Genomic DNA, 16,715 nt, shown 5'->3' with positions numbered 1-16,715 from the left:
GCCGCCGTGCATGCCGGGATTAATGATGTCCCACCACAGTGGCTGTTGGCGCGTTGTTTTGAACGGAAGATGGAGTTGATACGTGCTGTGCAGTTATTAAAATTAAACAGTGTGTCTACAGGTAAGTTATAGTTTCACTTTTTTCGCGAGCATGTATTACAAACAGTTGCTAAATGATTTTTTAAACTCACCATGTGCACTGTTCTATTGTAACTCGAAATATTTTGGGCTGCAACTGACGCTGTCATCCCGGGGGTTTGTTTTGGTTTCGGGACTTAATTTGTAATATGCGATATTTTAGGTGTTTTTTAGCGAAACATTTTGTTCTGCTATATCCCAACTCACTGCCTTTATTATCTAACGTTTAACTCTCCGTTCAAACTGCTATAGTAATATTATGTAGGCATGTTGTATATCGTATGATCATTGTCTATTTTAAAACTAATGAATTGCCTGCATCATTAGCCGCAGTGTACATGTTGTTGACTTGTTGAAATGTTTCAGCCTGGGTAGATGCAGTGTGGGATTTCGAGTTCACCCACACAGAGCCTCTTGACCCTGTTATTGAGGAGGAGATAAAGGAAGACCCTGATGTTTTCAAAGCAGTTTACACGCAGCTTTTGACCTTCTCCAATGAGGATGAGGACAATACACAGGTATAACTTGATGATGCTTTGATTTATTTCTGTTTCACCCCACTAAGTGCTTACACAAACATAGTAGATCAGTTAATGATGCAGTGTAACTTACCTACTTATGATTTAATGATTTTTTTTCCTCTGTAGAGTGTCTGGGTGGTGTTTGGTGAGAATGGTGTCTCTGCAAAAACTTTGGTGGCTGTTCTGTCCTACTTCATCCTTAGTGCTAAAGCCAAAAGTCCCAGTCTTGAGCAGAGACTGTGTGGTCTACAAGCAGCCTCTCTGTACTTGTTGCTGCTAAAAATACCAGGTCAGTTTGCAACAGATTATTAATGTAGAGCAAAAAAAAAAAAAAATTCAGGTTTTTTTATTGACGTCAAGGGCATTTCATCCACAACCAAAATGCTTACATAAAAGCAAATGTGATGTCAGATCCTTCCATTTTAACATAGCATAACTCTCATTAGTTTATTTAATGTTTGTTTGGTTTTTTTTGTCCATTTTCAGGTAGTGTTGCGAATAAAGTGTACCATCAGATCCTTTTTGATACCTGTCTGAACATGCCCCTAAAATGCTGGCCTCAAGACTCTGGCAAGAAACGTAAGAAAGATTCTCTGAAAAGCTCCCAAGGTGACCCAAAACCTGGAAAACGATCCAAACCCCCAAAGAAAATGTCAGAAGAGGTATAGTGTTTTGATTTATTGTTTGTTTGTATATGTGACATTTACACTCATCATCTTTAAAAGTGCATTTTCTTATTCTGACACATTCTCCAAAGATTTAGACTCAATCTATCTGTGAATGATAGTGATGTCATGTATCACATATTTTTGTGTTTTGTTTCCCAATAGATGGAGATTGATGATGATGAAGATGACGAAGAAGAAGGGATGTACTTTTCTGCACAGGATTTGCTGAAACTAAGGGAGGGCATTGTATTGCTGGTTCGCACACTTCTGAGACTCCTAGAGAAATTTTCTCTTCGAGACAAACCTCAGAGTGCTGACAGTTGTGTTCAGGTCTGTAAATGATGCGTGCAAGCCGCACTTTTAGCATTTGTGTGCTTTTTGTGGTAGTGTTGGGGATTGGTTTTATGTACAGCTGTCCTTTTTTTTTTTTTTTTTTTTGTTAGTTTCTTCCGTTCCATTAAAAGAGCAGGTCTGATGGATTTGAAAAGTAGATAACATGTTCTCTGAGCATATTGGACTCAGCAGAAAAGCAATGTTAATGTATAGATTTGAGTATGGTTAAACACTTTCACACGTTGATAATAGTGAAACCAACATGTGCATTTTGTACAGTTACACTCAACAGAATGCTGAGGGTTTTTTTTCAAATTATTCTTTTTTCAGCTTTTCACTGAACTTACCAACTTCGAACCAGTCATTGGAGATCTGTCATTCTCTCAGGAAAGGTAAATGCAAAATTAGAAGATGAGGAAATGCATTACAGCATTATTTAAGTATTATATACTGTTATATACTATTTATATACTATTTATTATATACTTTTTTTAATTAGCTTTTATTTCCAGTTTTCATTTAAACTTCTCTTTTAAAATATTTTTATTTCAGTTTCTTGCCAAGGCAACATTTCTAATTTTCTTTTAGGGTTTTTTTTTTCAAATTTAAGTTTTTCATCTAATGTTTATGATTTACTTTATTTTAAATTTATTTCAATTAAAGGGTTAGTTCACCCAAAAATGAAATTTCTGTCATTAATTACTCACCCTTACGTCGTTCCACACCCGTAAGACCTTCGTTCATCTTCGGAACACAAATTAAGATATTTTTTATGAAATCCAAGAAGTTTTTTTTTTTTTTAATCCCCAATAGAAAGCAACGTAATTACCACACTCATTCGGACTCGGCGTTCTGACGTGAACACGGAAGCCTGCACTGTAAATACAACGTAAACAGTGTAGGAGACTGAAAGGGGAGAGACAAAATTGTTGAATAAAGTCATTATTTTTGTTTTGTTTTTGCACACAAAAAGTATTCTTGTCGCTTCATAACATTAAGGTTGAACCACTGTAGTCATGTTGACCATTTTAACGATGTCTTTGCTACTTTTCTGGACCTTGAATGTGGTAATTATGTTGCTTTCTGTGGGGGATTACCAAAATAAAAAATCTTGGATTTTATCAAAAATATCTTCATTTGTGTTCCGAAGACGAATATCTTAGAGAAAATGACGTTCTATAAGAAGAAAGGTTTTGCGGGTTTGGAACAACATGAGGGTGAGTACTTAATGACAGAAATTTCATTTTTGGGTGATCTAATGCTTTAACAAGAAAAGGAAAAAAAGTTAAAAATATCAAAAGTGATGCATTTCTTCTCAAGAGTCTTTCACACAAATACATCTGACTTTATATCAGGTTTTGCAGTCTTCTGAGTTTTTGTGTGTGTTTACAGGAATGTCGACCAATTAGAGAGTCTACCTGAGCTGTCCTATCATGGACTGGGGCTACTTTGCTCGACCATTCATGGTGAAGGAGATGAGGTGGGTGGGGTTACTCTAAAAAGACCACTGTATTTTGGTTGCACGATTACATTGCTTGATCATTGTGTGTTCTCTTGTACAGTGCCGTCGCCGAGTGTTTCGCAAGCTACTGTATGTGATTCTAATGATGAAAACACAGGAGCGGTCCAAGCCATGTCTTCTTGTTCCAACTCAGGCAGTCTGTGGTGCCAGAGACCATGCTATCCTTTTCATTAGGTTAGTGACTCCAGTTGCATTTCATGTAGGAAAAGAGTTATGTTTTTAAAATGACTTACAATCTCTAAATTTATAATGTTGGATTTATTTTGTCCCCCATTATTTCTTCAGCATTGATACTGAGAGTTGGTTTGAATTATGTGTGTTCTAGTCATATTGTTGATGAACAGAGGGAGGCCACATTGCCACTTTTACGGATCCTTGTGCAACACATCTGCCATCAGGTATATTTTATTTTAAATGCATATTTAAATGACCACAGCTGTTAAACTTCAAAACAGACAAAAAGCACTATTAAAGAACTATACATTTTCTAAAGCTATAAACGCATACAGCCATCATTGTTCACTATCAAATCATTCATGCCATCAAGTCATTATGCAACTCACAAATCAAATCTTTTGTGACCAAACATTATTACATCAGACCAGAGTGGAGATTCTTTATAATTCTCCTTTTAAAGGTATAGTTCACCCAAAAATTAAAATTCTGTCGTCATTTACTCACCCTCCGGTTGTTCCAAACCTGTATAAAGTTCGTTCTGTTGAACACACAGGAAGATATTTTGAAGAATGTGGGAAACTGAACAGTTCTGGGGCGCCATTGACTTCCAAAGTTTTTTTTTTTTTCCTACTATGGAAGTCAATGGTGCCCCAAAGCAGCCTGGTTACAAACTTTCTTCAAAATATCTTCCTTTTTGTTCAACAGAACAAAGAAATGTATACAGATTTGGAACAACTTGAGGGTGAGTGAATGATGACAGAAATTTCATTTTTGTGTGAACAATCCCTTTAAGTTGTACAGAACAACAGCTTTCAGTTTTGGGTGAACTAAAGTGTCAACATTTATAAAAAAAAAAAAAAAAAAAAAAACTTTCTAATTCCATGCAACGTGTGTGTGTTAGATGGTGGAGAAGTCTGAATATCGAGCCAGTGGAGCACAGGCTGTTGGGAAGCTAATGGCTAAGATGCCATGTCAGGACTATGCAGCCATCGTTAAGTGGGTCTATAATTACTCCCGGAATAACAAGGTGAACAGTGTGACTATAATGGCCCCTTAATAATTTTTCATTTAAGCACAACTTGCCGTTTGCACAGATTATTTGACATTTGTCAATGCACTAGTCTGTTCCTGATAATTAATAATTAAAAAAAAAAAACTCTCTTCAGGTGGCATTTAGAATGTTTGCGCTTGATGTTGCCATGGTCCTTCTGGGGCAGAGTGAGAGGGAACTGGATGACACAGTGGACCCTGAGATGGCTGTGTTCCTGTCTCACAAGTTCCTGGTGCACAATATAGTTTACAATCATCGTAATGACATCTCTCCCACAGTCAGAGGTCACGCATTGCACTGCCTGGCACAGTGTCTGGAGCTGGGTTCCCAGAATGCCACAAAATGTGTGCATGAGCTGTTCTCCAATAGTATGTATAATAATACAGTACATTAACTGTACAGCTCAGTGTAAAATGTTTGCATATGAGGAAATTCTATTCTTTAATTGTAACATGCAGTACATTTGAATACTCATTCTTTTTTCAGCAGGTGCTCAGACTATGCTGGATTCGGCCCGTTCTGAGCGTAAGATTGTATTTTGGTATTTAAAATTAAATTGGGGAGAGACATTTTAACAGTCGGTGATTGTTCAGTTTGTGTTGTTGTTGTTTTTTTTTCCCCCCAGAAACTCTAAAGAGAAGAGAAACGGGTCAGAAAAGTGCCCTGACCTTCAGAACCATTGAGCTTACAAAACACAAGAGCATCACTACGACCCACAGGAGTGTTATGAATACTTCCTTACAGAGTAAGTTCAACTCAAACAATCCTTGTCATTTTAAATGAAAAATTTTACATGACCGACTATTTCTTTAATAATGTTTCTTTTTATTTACTTTCAGATGAGGAAACTCTGGCTCTATTTAAAAAGCATGTCAGTGATCCAAAAACCAATGCTAGAAAAAGTGCACTGGAGGTATGAAATACAGACTACACTTTGTAACATTTCACATTTTCCCTGTATTATACTTATAATATTCAAGTCAATGTTTCTGGCACCAAAACGGTTCTTATTTATTTTTACTGTATGTGACCACTTTCCACCCTCTTTGGCCTATAAAATAGGTAGTTTTTACACAGTATCTTTGACTTTTGGACACTGGTGAAGCTCACAGTAGATTTATTCATTATTGTGGTCAACTAGTTCATCTGGAAGGTTTTTTTTTAATTTTTAACAGTGATGCTTTAATTAGTGTGCTTGCTGTATGCTGTACTTTAGTTGTTAAATGGTTTTGTACAATAAAACCCTTTTGAGAAAGTTGCTCTTTTAAGGCACTGCGACTGTAATGCTAGCCATGCACATTCAAATGTTGTTTTTTACCCATTTTTGCACCTTAATTTCCATAAATGCTCCCTGTGGACTAGGGAGGGAGCTTTGTATTGCTGTTTGTAGGATTATGTTTGCATGATGGTAAACAGTGTTATTTCAAAAGAGAATTAAAATACTTTTTGTAATGTTTATTGAGCACCAAATAAGCATAATAGAATTATTACCGGAAGGTCATGTGACACTAAAGACTGGAGTAATGGCTGTTGAAAATTCAGTATGGCTATCACAGGAATAAAGAAATTTTAAAATGTATTAAAGTAGAAGTTACTTCAAATTGTAATAATGTTTCACAATATTACTGTTTTTATAGTTTTTGATCAAATATATGCAGCCTTGGAGAGCATAAGACTTCTTTAAAAGAGAGAATTAAAAAAAAAAAAAAATCTTACTTTAGTGGTAGAATATGCAAGGCCATCATTTCCATTGTCAAAACTATATAAAGCAAGCAGTTGTACCTGATCGTGTGTCTTTCATGTGTTTGTGTAGACCGTCATGAGTCTGCTGAAGCATGGGGTGATCTCATGCAGTGCGGAGAATCTGACTATTTTGTCGGAGCGCTGCAGGGATCCTGCTGTCTCTGTGAAGAAGAAAGCCATGCAGTGCCTTATGGACCTCCTTGCTGTGAGCACCCCCTCCCAACCTCACATTATAATGTTATTGCTGCATCTAACAGATGGATTCATTCTATCTCTATCTGTTACGACCAAAAAAATGATTAGCTAGTCAAAACAGTCAAACTTTTACATGTGCCTCTGCATTTTAATGTTTATAACTGAGGTCATGTTTAAATTATAATTCTAGTCTTTTTAAAAACTTGATATTTGTCCTCTTTTTCCTCACGACTTCAGCTGGTAGTATGGTAGCTTTCTCTGACAAATAAGATATTAATCATATCTGTTTACTCATAACTGCATAATGTTAGCCACAAAATAATATCATCATGAATAAAAAATGTTTTTTTTTTTTTTTGTTCTTTTTTTTTCCCACACATGCAAATGGTGATGGCCTGGCCAATGAGGGGTTGCCATATCTCTTAATACCAGTTGACACCAAGAATGATAATTATACCCATGTTAGGGTCAAAATTCTGTTTATTAGAAGCACATGATGCAGTTTTGTCTTCTGCCACTTTAAATGTTCGTGGATTCTGATTGGCTGTCAGTCTTTTTATTGTCGTGTCAATGTAAAAAAAAAATCATTGTGAAGGTGATTCCAACCATTATTGTAATCAAAGACTTTATATATAAAGATGGTGCACTCATATTACTATGAATTGGAAAAAGTGCGATGCACAATATGATGGAATAAGTCCCGCTTCTAAATAAAATAGCCAATCACCGACTGATAAAGTCATCGTGTCACTGCAACTGCGGTTAGAAGCTCTGGTTGCAAGTGCTAGTTTAATTTGTGTATTTAACATCCTATAACTTTCTTTCAATTATGATGTCCAGGCTCTACCTGATAATAGAGAGGTGCAGGAGTCTTGGCTGAGAGGAGTGTTACCGGCTGTCATGGACTCTGAGAGCTCTGTGCAGGAGAAAGCTCTAGAGTGTCTGGACCATGTCATCATCACTCACATTAAGACTCAAGGCAAATATCGGGATGGCGACACCTCTCAGAGGCTGGCCTGGGATTTACTGGGACTGATGTGTGAGAAGTGTCAAGACCTCAGGTCAGTTACACGTTGTTCTAACCATCTGTGACTAGTGGTGTGTAACACGTTTCCCCCTTTCTTTGCTTTCATTGTTTCATTTCTGTCCTCTTCCACATCCTTCTCTTCTGTAGCCGGTATTTCAGCAAGGCTTTCAGCGTGTGGGCTCCGCAGCAGAAGTTCACTCCTGCCTTTGTGAACAGTTTGCTGTCTCACACAGAGGGAGAGAGGGCTGCTGCTGCCTGGCTGCTGTTAGCTAAAATTGCCAGTTGCTCTCCTAAACTGAACTACGGCACTGTTCTGGATACCTGGGAGAATACAATCAGGTCAGAAACAGAGCTGCGGAAGTGACATGTGAATTTGTTTTGTCAACAAACATCACGGTAAATGTGCAGATAGTTATAAGAGAAAGAGGTCAAAAAGTACATAGTTTTGTAGTGAATAATTTAGATTTTAACTGATGTACAGTGTGTAAATGGTGTCTGCTTGCTTTCCATGTGACTTCATTTTTTTCAAATTATGTTTTTGTTTTAATTATCAGGTCACCAGTTGTTTCAGTTACAATGACCTGTCATATCTTGAGCGTTATGGGTGACATTGCCTCTAATCTCAATGATGACACCAAGGCCAGAATAGTAGGTAAGTGTTGTGTGTCAGGACTTCAGAATGGGACTGAAGTTATTGTAAATGGAACAAAATTGCTATTTGTGATTATAATTAAAAGTAGTCGCCACTGGTGACAGGTGATGTGGTTTCATCATAACTTGATCTGGTGAGGTGGCATTAGTTTAATACATATTTAAGGAGCAAACAAGTTGGTCTTGTGAGCCAGTTAATTTTAACCTGAATTAGTCTTGAACTCACAAGTTCTTGGTCTTGCACACTTACTGAACCAGTCATTTTCAAAGTCATTTTCAGTCACGTTGGATTTAGATTAACTTGCTATTGTACCATTTGTACTTTTTTAAATGTTTTTGAAAGAAGTCTCTTATGCTCACCAATTTTTGGTCAAAAATACAGTAAAACACTAACATTGTGTACAAATATTATTATAGTTTAAAATAACTATTTTCAATTTTGGTATATTTTTACATTTTAAATTTATTCCTGTGTTGGCAAAACTGAATTTTTCAGCATCATTACTCCAGTCTTCAGTGTCACTTGATTCTTAAGAAATCATAATCTGTTGATTTGGTGCTCAAGAAACACTTCTTATTATCAGTGTGAAATCGACATTTTTGTAATTAATTATAAATGTCTTTACTGTCGCTTTTTACTGTCAGTTTCATGTATCCTTACTGAAAAAAAAAAAAAAAAACTTACTGACCCCAAACCTTTGAATGGTAGTGTTGGGCAGTCTAATTACCTACTTTATGTTCATGTAATACTGGTAATTCAGTTTGTTACACATTCACAACACAGCTTTGTTAGTAATGGCATTTTAATTCAAATACATTACAAACATGTGCACATTTTACCTGTGTAGATGATCTGATGGGCTGGTTGAAGACTTTCAGCCTGCCTTTGGAGGTCATCAGCTCCTGTGTTGATACTCTGGTCAGATTTGGAAGATCAGACAACACTCAGGACACATTGGTAAGATCATATTGTACCATTGCCAAGAAGATCTTATTAGATGTCTTATTTATACTTAAATACTTTCTTTCTTTGTGTGTCTGTGTGTTTTAGAGGTTCTTGGATCGTTTCTGTGGAGAGCTTGTTTCTGTGTGTGAGAGTTATCTGTCTGGTGTCATTCTACAAGAGAAAGGAGCTATGGACATCAATGAAGACCTTCTGGTACTGACAAAGCCTTTATTAAAGGGATTAAATCACACCTTTTTCATTGAGGCCCACTTATAAAATTGAAGTTTTTGAAACCAAAACAATCAGTTTACTTTTACATGACTATTTTCCACCCTCTCAGACACTTACAATTAAACGGGCTGTTTTACTTACTTTTTTTTTTTTTATTTTTTATTGCTGTTGTGATCTTTAAATCAGAATGCAACAATATAGGCCCTGTTTACACCTGGTCACTTCATGCGTTTTCTCTGATCTGATAGCTGTCCGATCGCCCTCCAAAACACTTTCGAGACTGATTTAAATTCAATCACTCAAACTACTTCAGGCAGTGGTTTGCGATACATTCCAAATGAAACTGGACAAGTGTTAATGCATCTGGTTGTTGGAGCCACATATGTATATTTTACTCCTCCCAAAATGTTAAAAAATAGTGTTAGAGTGTTTCATAGGCTATCGGCAGCCAGATATGACCGTGTTACTGCAATACGCACCACCACAGATAAAGCCTGCCACAGATGAGTAACTGAGCATTTCTTCAGCAAGCCGACGTACAAATTGCTGCAAATGAAACTGAAAGTTCGGCGTCGCATCCTGAACATACAATAATCATACAATAATTAAAAATAGTAAGACTAAATCATATCATTATCTCAATCCTTCAGTCACAGCCACTTTATAAACCTGCATTACATTGTGAAAGAAATAAAACAGCAATTAAATGATCATATGATCACGTCTTAAATCATCACAAACCTTGTTAAAAATGAACTTACTTTTAACTGTGCATTAATCTCAAAAACCGATCTCAGACACCACAACTTGTTAAAATAATTAAATAAAGTGAGAGTTAAATTTACATTTTAAAATGGCAATGTTTTATTCGAATCAATCCATCCTCTGTATCTCAGGTGAAACATCTTTATACACTTGGTGTCACTTCTCTCCATTGTCCATCTAAAGTGGGGAAGAGAATTTTCCTTCTGGTTCAGTCTGTACTAACTCCTTCAGAGCAGCTAGGTGAGTCCATGAAACTTTTTTGCAGGATTCTTATCATGTGCATGTGTCAGTTTAGTAAATCTGAAACACACAACCAAGAGCTTTTTAGAAATCTGCTGTAGTTGTAAGCACAGACTAAGATGCAGTTTTATGCAATTACAACTGCTGTCAATATCAGGGTCTTGGAGTAATGCTTTAAAAACATCATCCGTCTCGTGAAGTGCATGTATTATTTATTTTTTATTTTTTTTATTTTTTTTGTGTTTTCTTTCAGTTCCTGCTGAAGGACAAGAGCTGCCTGCTAGTCAGCCTCTGTCTCAGTTCAAACCCAATTCCATGCCAACAGTGGTCCGAGCACATGCTGTTATCACATTAGGTGTGAAACGTTTACAAACTGTTTCTTTTTTTGAGATGCACATTACCCTGCAGGCAGAATGTGACAGAATTGTTCTCTCTGTATCATAGGTAAGCTGTGTTTGCAGCACGAGGAACTGATGTTGAAGTATCTCCCTGTGTTTGCGCGGGAGCTGGAAGTGGGCACGGAGCTGGCCGTGCGCAGTAATGTGGTGGTGGTGATGTGTGACCTTTGCGTGCGCTACACCAACACAGTGAGCCGGTATATCCCGAACATCTCAGCATGTCTGAGAGACAAAGAGCCCATCGTCCGAGAACAGACCCTCATTATGCTCACCAACTTACTGCAGGTACTCACGCAAACCTGTGATCAGACCCTCCAGGCTTCTCTTTTTTTTTTTTTTTTTTTTTTTTTTTTTTTTTTATCTAGCGGTGTCAGATTCTTTAAATATCCTGCATTGTGATGTTTTGTTCTTCCACAGGAGGAATATGTGAAATGGAAAGGTGCACTGTTTTTCCGCTTCGCTGTGGCTCTTGTGGACCCAGATCCTGCCATTGCGGAGTAAGAAATATGGCCTCACAAGAAAAAAGCTTATTACAGTGCAGTTTATTTTGCCATTTAATCTAATGTTGTTGTTTTTTTGTTTTTTTTCATCTGTTTTTGTTGTTTAGTCTCTGTGAGTACTGCCTGGTTGACCTTCTGCTAAAGAAGAGTCCACTCATGTTTTCCCAGCATTTCATTGAGTGCATTTTCCACTTCAACTCTTATGAGAAACACAAGAAATATAATAAATTTCCTCAAACTGAGAGGTACATTCTGAAACTATACATTATATGAACCTGCATATGTGTTTTTTTTTTTTTTTTTTCAGAAGAATCTACTGATGTTGAATGCTATGAGTTCTAAAAATGTGTTTGTGTGTTGTTGTTTTTTTTTTTTTTTTGACAGTGAGAAAAGCAAGTTTTCTCTGAGAGGACTGCAGAATCAAGGCAAACGCTTCAGGATCTACAGGTTCCTATTGAAGAACTTTACCGATGAGCAACGCTTCAATATCACAAGCAAAATCTGCCAGGATATTCTTGGTGAGAGCTATTTGTGATTGATTGCTTGCTGTGGTGTTTGTACAGATTTTAAGAGTGAAATTTAAGCACTTTTCCAGCACTTTCAAGCAGTTGTGCAAAGTTAAAGAATAGGCTTGTAACAAATGAATGATCAATCCTAAAACATTTAGAATATTATTTAATGTTAAAAAAGACCTTTTCACACCAGAGGCTATGTGATAAAGTGAATTGAATCGCAGATGAATGGTCCTTTTACACCAAGAGCAAAAATTGATGATAAACAAATTCTAAATCTGAATGAGTCAGGCTGAAAGAAGTACAAATTCACACCCCTGTACAGTAGAGGGCGCAACAGAAATGCACATTTTCTGCGGCGATACCATTCAAAATATTAGAAGAACAGAACACGGGATCTATTAATCTAACTGGAAGTTCTAAGAAAAAATACCAAGCATTTATTTTCTAAGATGATATTCAAAATTCAAGGTCATTTCAAATATTGAAAACATAATGTTTAAAACAAGCTTTTCAAAACTCTTAATGAACCCACTGTTTAACGCTTTTATCTTGTGTTTTTATCCATGACTTATGTAGCTGTGAATTAAATTTTGCAGGTTGAAGGCAAATGGTTAGGGACTCAACAAAAGTTCAGAGAAACACTGGTTTATTACATAGATGTGATGCTTACAGATGCCTCTCTTCTCCAGCCAGTTTTGTGGACTCTGAGCTGCCTCTGGACTCTCAGGGCTCAGAGTTGCTTGCAGATACATTTGACATCCTCTCGCTGAAGGAGATGAAACTTACAGCCATTAGCGGCCAAGCAGCAGCAGAAGAACCTCAGGAGGATGAGATGGCCATGGCTAAAGCTGTCTTACAGGTGGCCCAGAAAAAGTTGGTCTCACAGGTGAGAGAACGTCCTGAGGGTGGCTTCTGGAGGCGGACGAAAAACTATCATCAGATCTTTGTTGAACTTGCCATCTGTTTTCTGTGCAGGTCCAAAAGAGAAACTTTGTGGAGAATGTTATTCCTATCATCATCAGTCTGAAGAACATGCTGGAAGAGCAACACTCACCTGTCCTGAAACACCTTATGGCATACCTACAGGTGATGCATATAGACATGATTAGATATATGTGAGTGTTTAATTATTTGTCTACGTATATATATACTAGGGGTGTAATGATACATTCATGTCACGTTTTGATACAAATCGTGTTTAAAGCGATATAAAGCCATTGTGTCTCTTCAGAAGACTTTGGTTTGGATTATACCACTTGATTATTTTTACGATGCTTTTGACTTCTGACTTTTGAATTTTTTTGGGTGAATTATACCTGATACAGCAAGCTGAGCCTTAAATAAAACTAGCTCTATATCGTATGTTTACATCAGCGATACATATCGTCGCATTTTTATATCATGATTTCTCAATATAACATATTGTTACACCCCTAATATATACACATCAGACAAATGTCTTGGGCCATTGCATCTCATTTTTTTTCCACTGCCTTGCATTGTGAGTGTCATGCTTAGGAGTTAAAGGAGTTCTCAAGTTAAATCTACTTAAAAACAAAAAAATAGTAAAAACATGTCTTAAAAGCCCTGAGTTCTGTTCCAATTAGTGTGAACTTTATCTAGTTTCAGTCAAGGTGAAAATTGCATAAGTTCAGTCAAAACAATAAAAAACACATTTTCGTGCTCTCAGAAGCAGAAGTCTTCGTAATTGATGGTGAACAAGAGAATACAACAAATATAATTTTTTTTTTTGTTATAGTTTGCTTCAATAGCAAAAGATAGTCCATGATAGTGTTTCTGTGACTTTGTAAAAGAGGGGAAAAATGGAGATTATGTTGGTCAGAAAAGAAAAAGTTGTCAAATTTCCTGCCACTTCCTCAGACATTGTATTAGAAACAACTATGCAGCAATGTTAACTAGTCAATATAACACAATATGTTCTGTGAAAAGGGTCCATTACTTTACACCGGTTCATCAAGCAATGTAAACTCATCCTTGTGGTAGTTGTATTACTTACGTAGAAATGTTTTAATCAACTGCCAGTTTGAAAGCACACAAAAAATGTGACTGTTGTTAAGTAATATTTTCTGACATTAAATAAAATTAATTTACTCATACATTGAAAAAACACAATTATAAAAACTATTTTAAAATCCAGTGAGAAGATGGAGTTGATCATTGATGTAATTTTATGAGTACTCTTTTATTCATACCCATCTCTATTAGATGTAGTTTACCATGTTTTTGTTTTTTTTTGTTTCTTCATTTCTTCAGTTCTTCATTTCAGATGCCTTACAAACCTTTTTGCCTCTTAACAAACTTATTTACTCTGACACAAGCCTTTGTTTATTACAGGTAACCATGCAGGACTATCGTTCAGAGGTGAAGGAGCTGTTTGCTGCTGATGAGCAGTTGGCTGCAGAGGTGGAGTATAACCTGAAGCAGTTTGAAAAGGAAAAACAACAACAAGAACAACAACAACAGATAGAGAACCAATTGGCCAACTTCACAATGTCGCCCAGACAAAACGTGAGTCAAACATACGCATGCATTGGAAAGTAACAGAAATTTGACAACAAAGCCTTTACTTTGCTGCTGGTTTTTGACCTAGTCTCTCTTTCTTTCCTCTGTTTCTCTCCCTTGCCCATTCTTCTTTAGAGTAATGCTGTGGCTTCTCCTGCCCAGGCAGCAAATGTTGGGAGGCAGACACCCAGGGGAGGTTTTGCCACACCTCTACATCCTCATGCTAATAAAGGACCCGCACAAACCCCTAAATCTGCTGATGCTCTGAGGTAAAACTGAACCACATCCCCAGTACAACAAATGACCGTTCATTATTTATTTATTTTTATTTATTTATTTATTTTTTTAAGCTAGAAATCACCAATATCAATATAATAATCATCAGCAGTACACTTTATCTGTAAAAATAGGGCAAAAGTGTTATGTATGAATATTCGCATCACTTTTACAATTATTCGTTCTCTCAGGCGCCGCACATATGCAGGCATGCTAACTCCAGTCAGGAGCCATTCTTCCCCTACAGTGTTTTCAACAGGTAAACCAAAAACAGCCTTTTTCTTTTGTCAGCAAAACAACGAAGGTCAGTCATTTCTGATGTAATTTCTTTTGTAACATCTGCAGTACAATAATTAATCGCAAACTTCAAGGGAATTTTAGATAATATATTATCTAATATATACTTTGTTTTCCATATTTATATAAGACACAATAACATAGTTTCTCAAAATAAAGTGCTAGATGACGACAAATCTACACCAATGGACTGTCAAAATGCATTGCTTTTTGTGTTTACTTCAAACCTCGCTCACTTTCACTCTCACATGACAGGACGAGGAAAACAGATTGGGAGAGCCATTAGTACACCACAAGGTAAGATTCATTCATTTGGACATCTCCTATAATTACAAAAGTCCATCCTTAGGGGATTTAATTGAGCTCTTTTCTGATTCTTTAAAGCGAGCATCAATGAAGTGACATTTGGAGAGCAAGTCAGTGCCATCTGCAATGAAACTAGAAGAGGTATGTTTTTGTGAATTGTCATTCACATTTAGTCTTAGGGTCAGAATATCATTTACAACACTATAACCCATGGTGTTAACATGTGTTAACCCATTCAACAAGTACTTGGAAGGTTGTGAATATGCTGAAATGTGTACCTGGTTACAGGTAGCAAAGGTGTGGAGGAAGAAGAGAGTGTTCTACATCTGATGTCACCAGAGCAACAGTAAGTTTATACATTTCATTATACATTGAGAGTTAAGCTGAATTTACATTTAGATTTATTAATTTAACAGACACTTTTATCCAAAGTGACTTAAAAAATACAGTAAACTCTTTTAAAGAAGCAATAAACATGAAAATTGCTAGTAATACAAAGTTTTAGACATCGTTAATTTACATTTAATTAAAGTTACATCATGTAACTTTTGGCCCTTGAGTGGTTAAAAAAAACAGAACTGCATGCATTTTGCGGAAGAACATTATTTTGGTTGTGCTTTGGCTCTGCGTGACTCTGAGAATGAATATAGCCATCCTACTGCTCATAAAACATTCACTACTAGGCTTAAGAGATATGAACAATTTAGACTAAAACGATCTCAAGCTGACTAGCTGAAGACGTTAATGTTTCTATACCTAGTAATAGACACGGTACTTCCTTGAAAATAAATTCCAGCACAGTGCTACAATAACCATAATGAAATGACTCTTCACAATAGATAATGCTTTACAATGAGCTACATATGGCAATTTATCTGCTCAATATAATGCCTTATTTACCTGTTGAGTAATAAAAACACCTTCTCTGCTTCGCTTTTACATTTCAAATCCCTCAGTTCTCGCCATCTCTGAAAAGCCAAGCCAATGTTGATTCTCGTTTTATTGTGAGCTCACACCATACATGCGTCAAAGTAGCCATAGCAGCTTTTCTCTATTTACGGATATGACGAGACACGCACGGACGAGTGACATGTACATAATTTCCTTTGAAAATCTGATTAAATTTTGTTAATTTTGAACAAAGAAAAGTTACATTGTATACCTTTTAAACTTTAACATCTAAATAGCAAATATCTTAAAGAATAGATGAAGCATGAAGGTATTTTGGTTACCTTTTTATTTTTATTCCCCCTTTTAGAAAACCAGTGCCCAGGCAGTGGAATGTGGAATCCCCTCTTGTACAAAAACGAAGAACTAAGAAAAGGATTTAATGAATGTTTATCTGTGCATTTATTATGATGTAGTATGTATTAATTATACCTTTCACTTCACTGTACCTTTTATAACAAGCCCTCTTTATTTCACCATTCTCTTGATAACTCTCCTTTTTTACTGTTTCGTCTTGTCTTGTTTGTAAAAAGGTGATGTTATTAAATGCATTTAAAATTTTGGATAGCATCATGTGAATTTCCTTCAAACCTGGTTGTTATATGGAAATGTACTGATTCTGAATGTGTTTGAAAGTCAAAATCTACTTTCCCTGCAGTTCATATTAAGTGTGGCAACTAATGACTATTATATGGAGCAGATTTATCACACATTGGTACACAACAGTGTTTTGGTTCTCCTTAT

At 36.3% G+C, this 16,715-nt stretch overlaps 1 protein-coding gene across 2 annotated transcripts; it reads left to right on the top strand.

Moving 5' to 3' along the window:
• The first annotated feature begins 12 nt into the window (after window positions 1–12).
• On the top strand, window positions 13–16,534 carry ncapd3 (non-SMC condensin II complex, subunit D3). 2 transcript variants are annotated; one of them, XM_051907255.1, is made up of 35 exons: window positions 13–121; window positions 505–656; window positions 786–948; window positions 1,146–1,321; window positions 1,490–1,657; window positions 1,991–2,052; window positions 3,053–3,140; window positions 3,223–3,356; window positions 3,508–3,580; window positions 4,261–4,386; window positions 4,526–4,778; window positions 4,897–4,935; window positions 5,036–5,155; window positions 5,250–5,323; window positions 6,224–6,358; window positions 7,189–7,409; window positions 7,523–7,714; window positions 7,930–8,027; window positions 8,875–8,984; window positions 9,078–9,185; window positions 10,100–10,208; window positions 10,462–10,563; window positions 10,653–10,891; window positions 11,024–11,103; window positions 11,214–11,351; window positions 11,491–11,624; window positions 12,311–12,507; window positions 12,597–12,707; window positions 13,977–14,150; window positions 14,280–14,413; window positions 14,612–14,679; window positions 14,973–15,014; window positions 15,102–15,164; window positions 15,312–15,369; window positions 16,282–16,534. In XM_051907255.1, exons 1-35 carry the CDS (start codon window positions 70–72, stop codon window positions 16,352–16,354), a joined length of 4,266 nt encoding a protein of 1,421 aa, XP_051763215.1. In that variant the 5' UTR covers window positions 13–69; the 3' UTR covers window positions 16,355–16,534. The 2 variants fall into 2 exon arrangements, with proteins under 2 accessions (XP_051763215.1, XP_051763223.1); XM_051907263.1 differs by having other exon boundaries at window positions 51–121; window positions 4,900–4,935.
• Window positions 16,535–16,715: the final 181 nt, after the last annotated feature.

This window comes from Ctenopharyngodon idella, chromosome 1 (assembly GCF_019924925.1).
Source record: "Ctenopharyngodon idella isolate HZGC_01 chromosome 1, HZGC01, whole genome shotgun sequence".
NCBI lineage: Eukaryota > Metazoa > Chordata > Actinopteri > Cypriniformes > Xenocyprididae > Ctenopharyngodon > Ctenopharyngodon idella.
This window is presented reverse-complemented; position numbering and strand designations above follow the sequence as displayed.

Bases quoted from the DNA above. Each gene is read 5' to 3' on its own strand.
- ncapd3 (XM_051907255.1), top strand. From the start codon at position 70: ATGGAGTTGATACGTGCTGTGCAGTTATTAAAATTAAACAGTGTGTCT. The intron at 11,625-12,310 runs GTGAGAGCTATT...TCTCTTCTCCAG, and splicing joins AATCTGCCAGGATATTCTTG to CCAGTTTTGTGGACTCTGAG. The intron at 12,708-13,976 runs GTGATGCATATA...TGTTTATTACAG, and splicing joins ACCTTATGGCATACCTACAG to GTAACCATGCAGGACTATCG.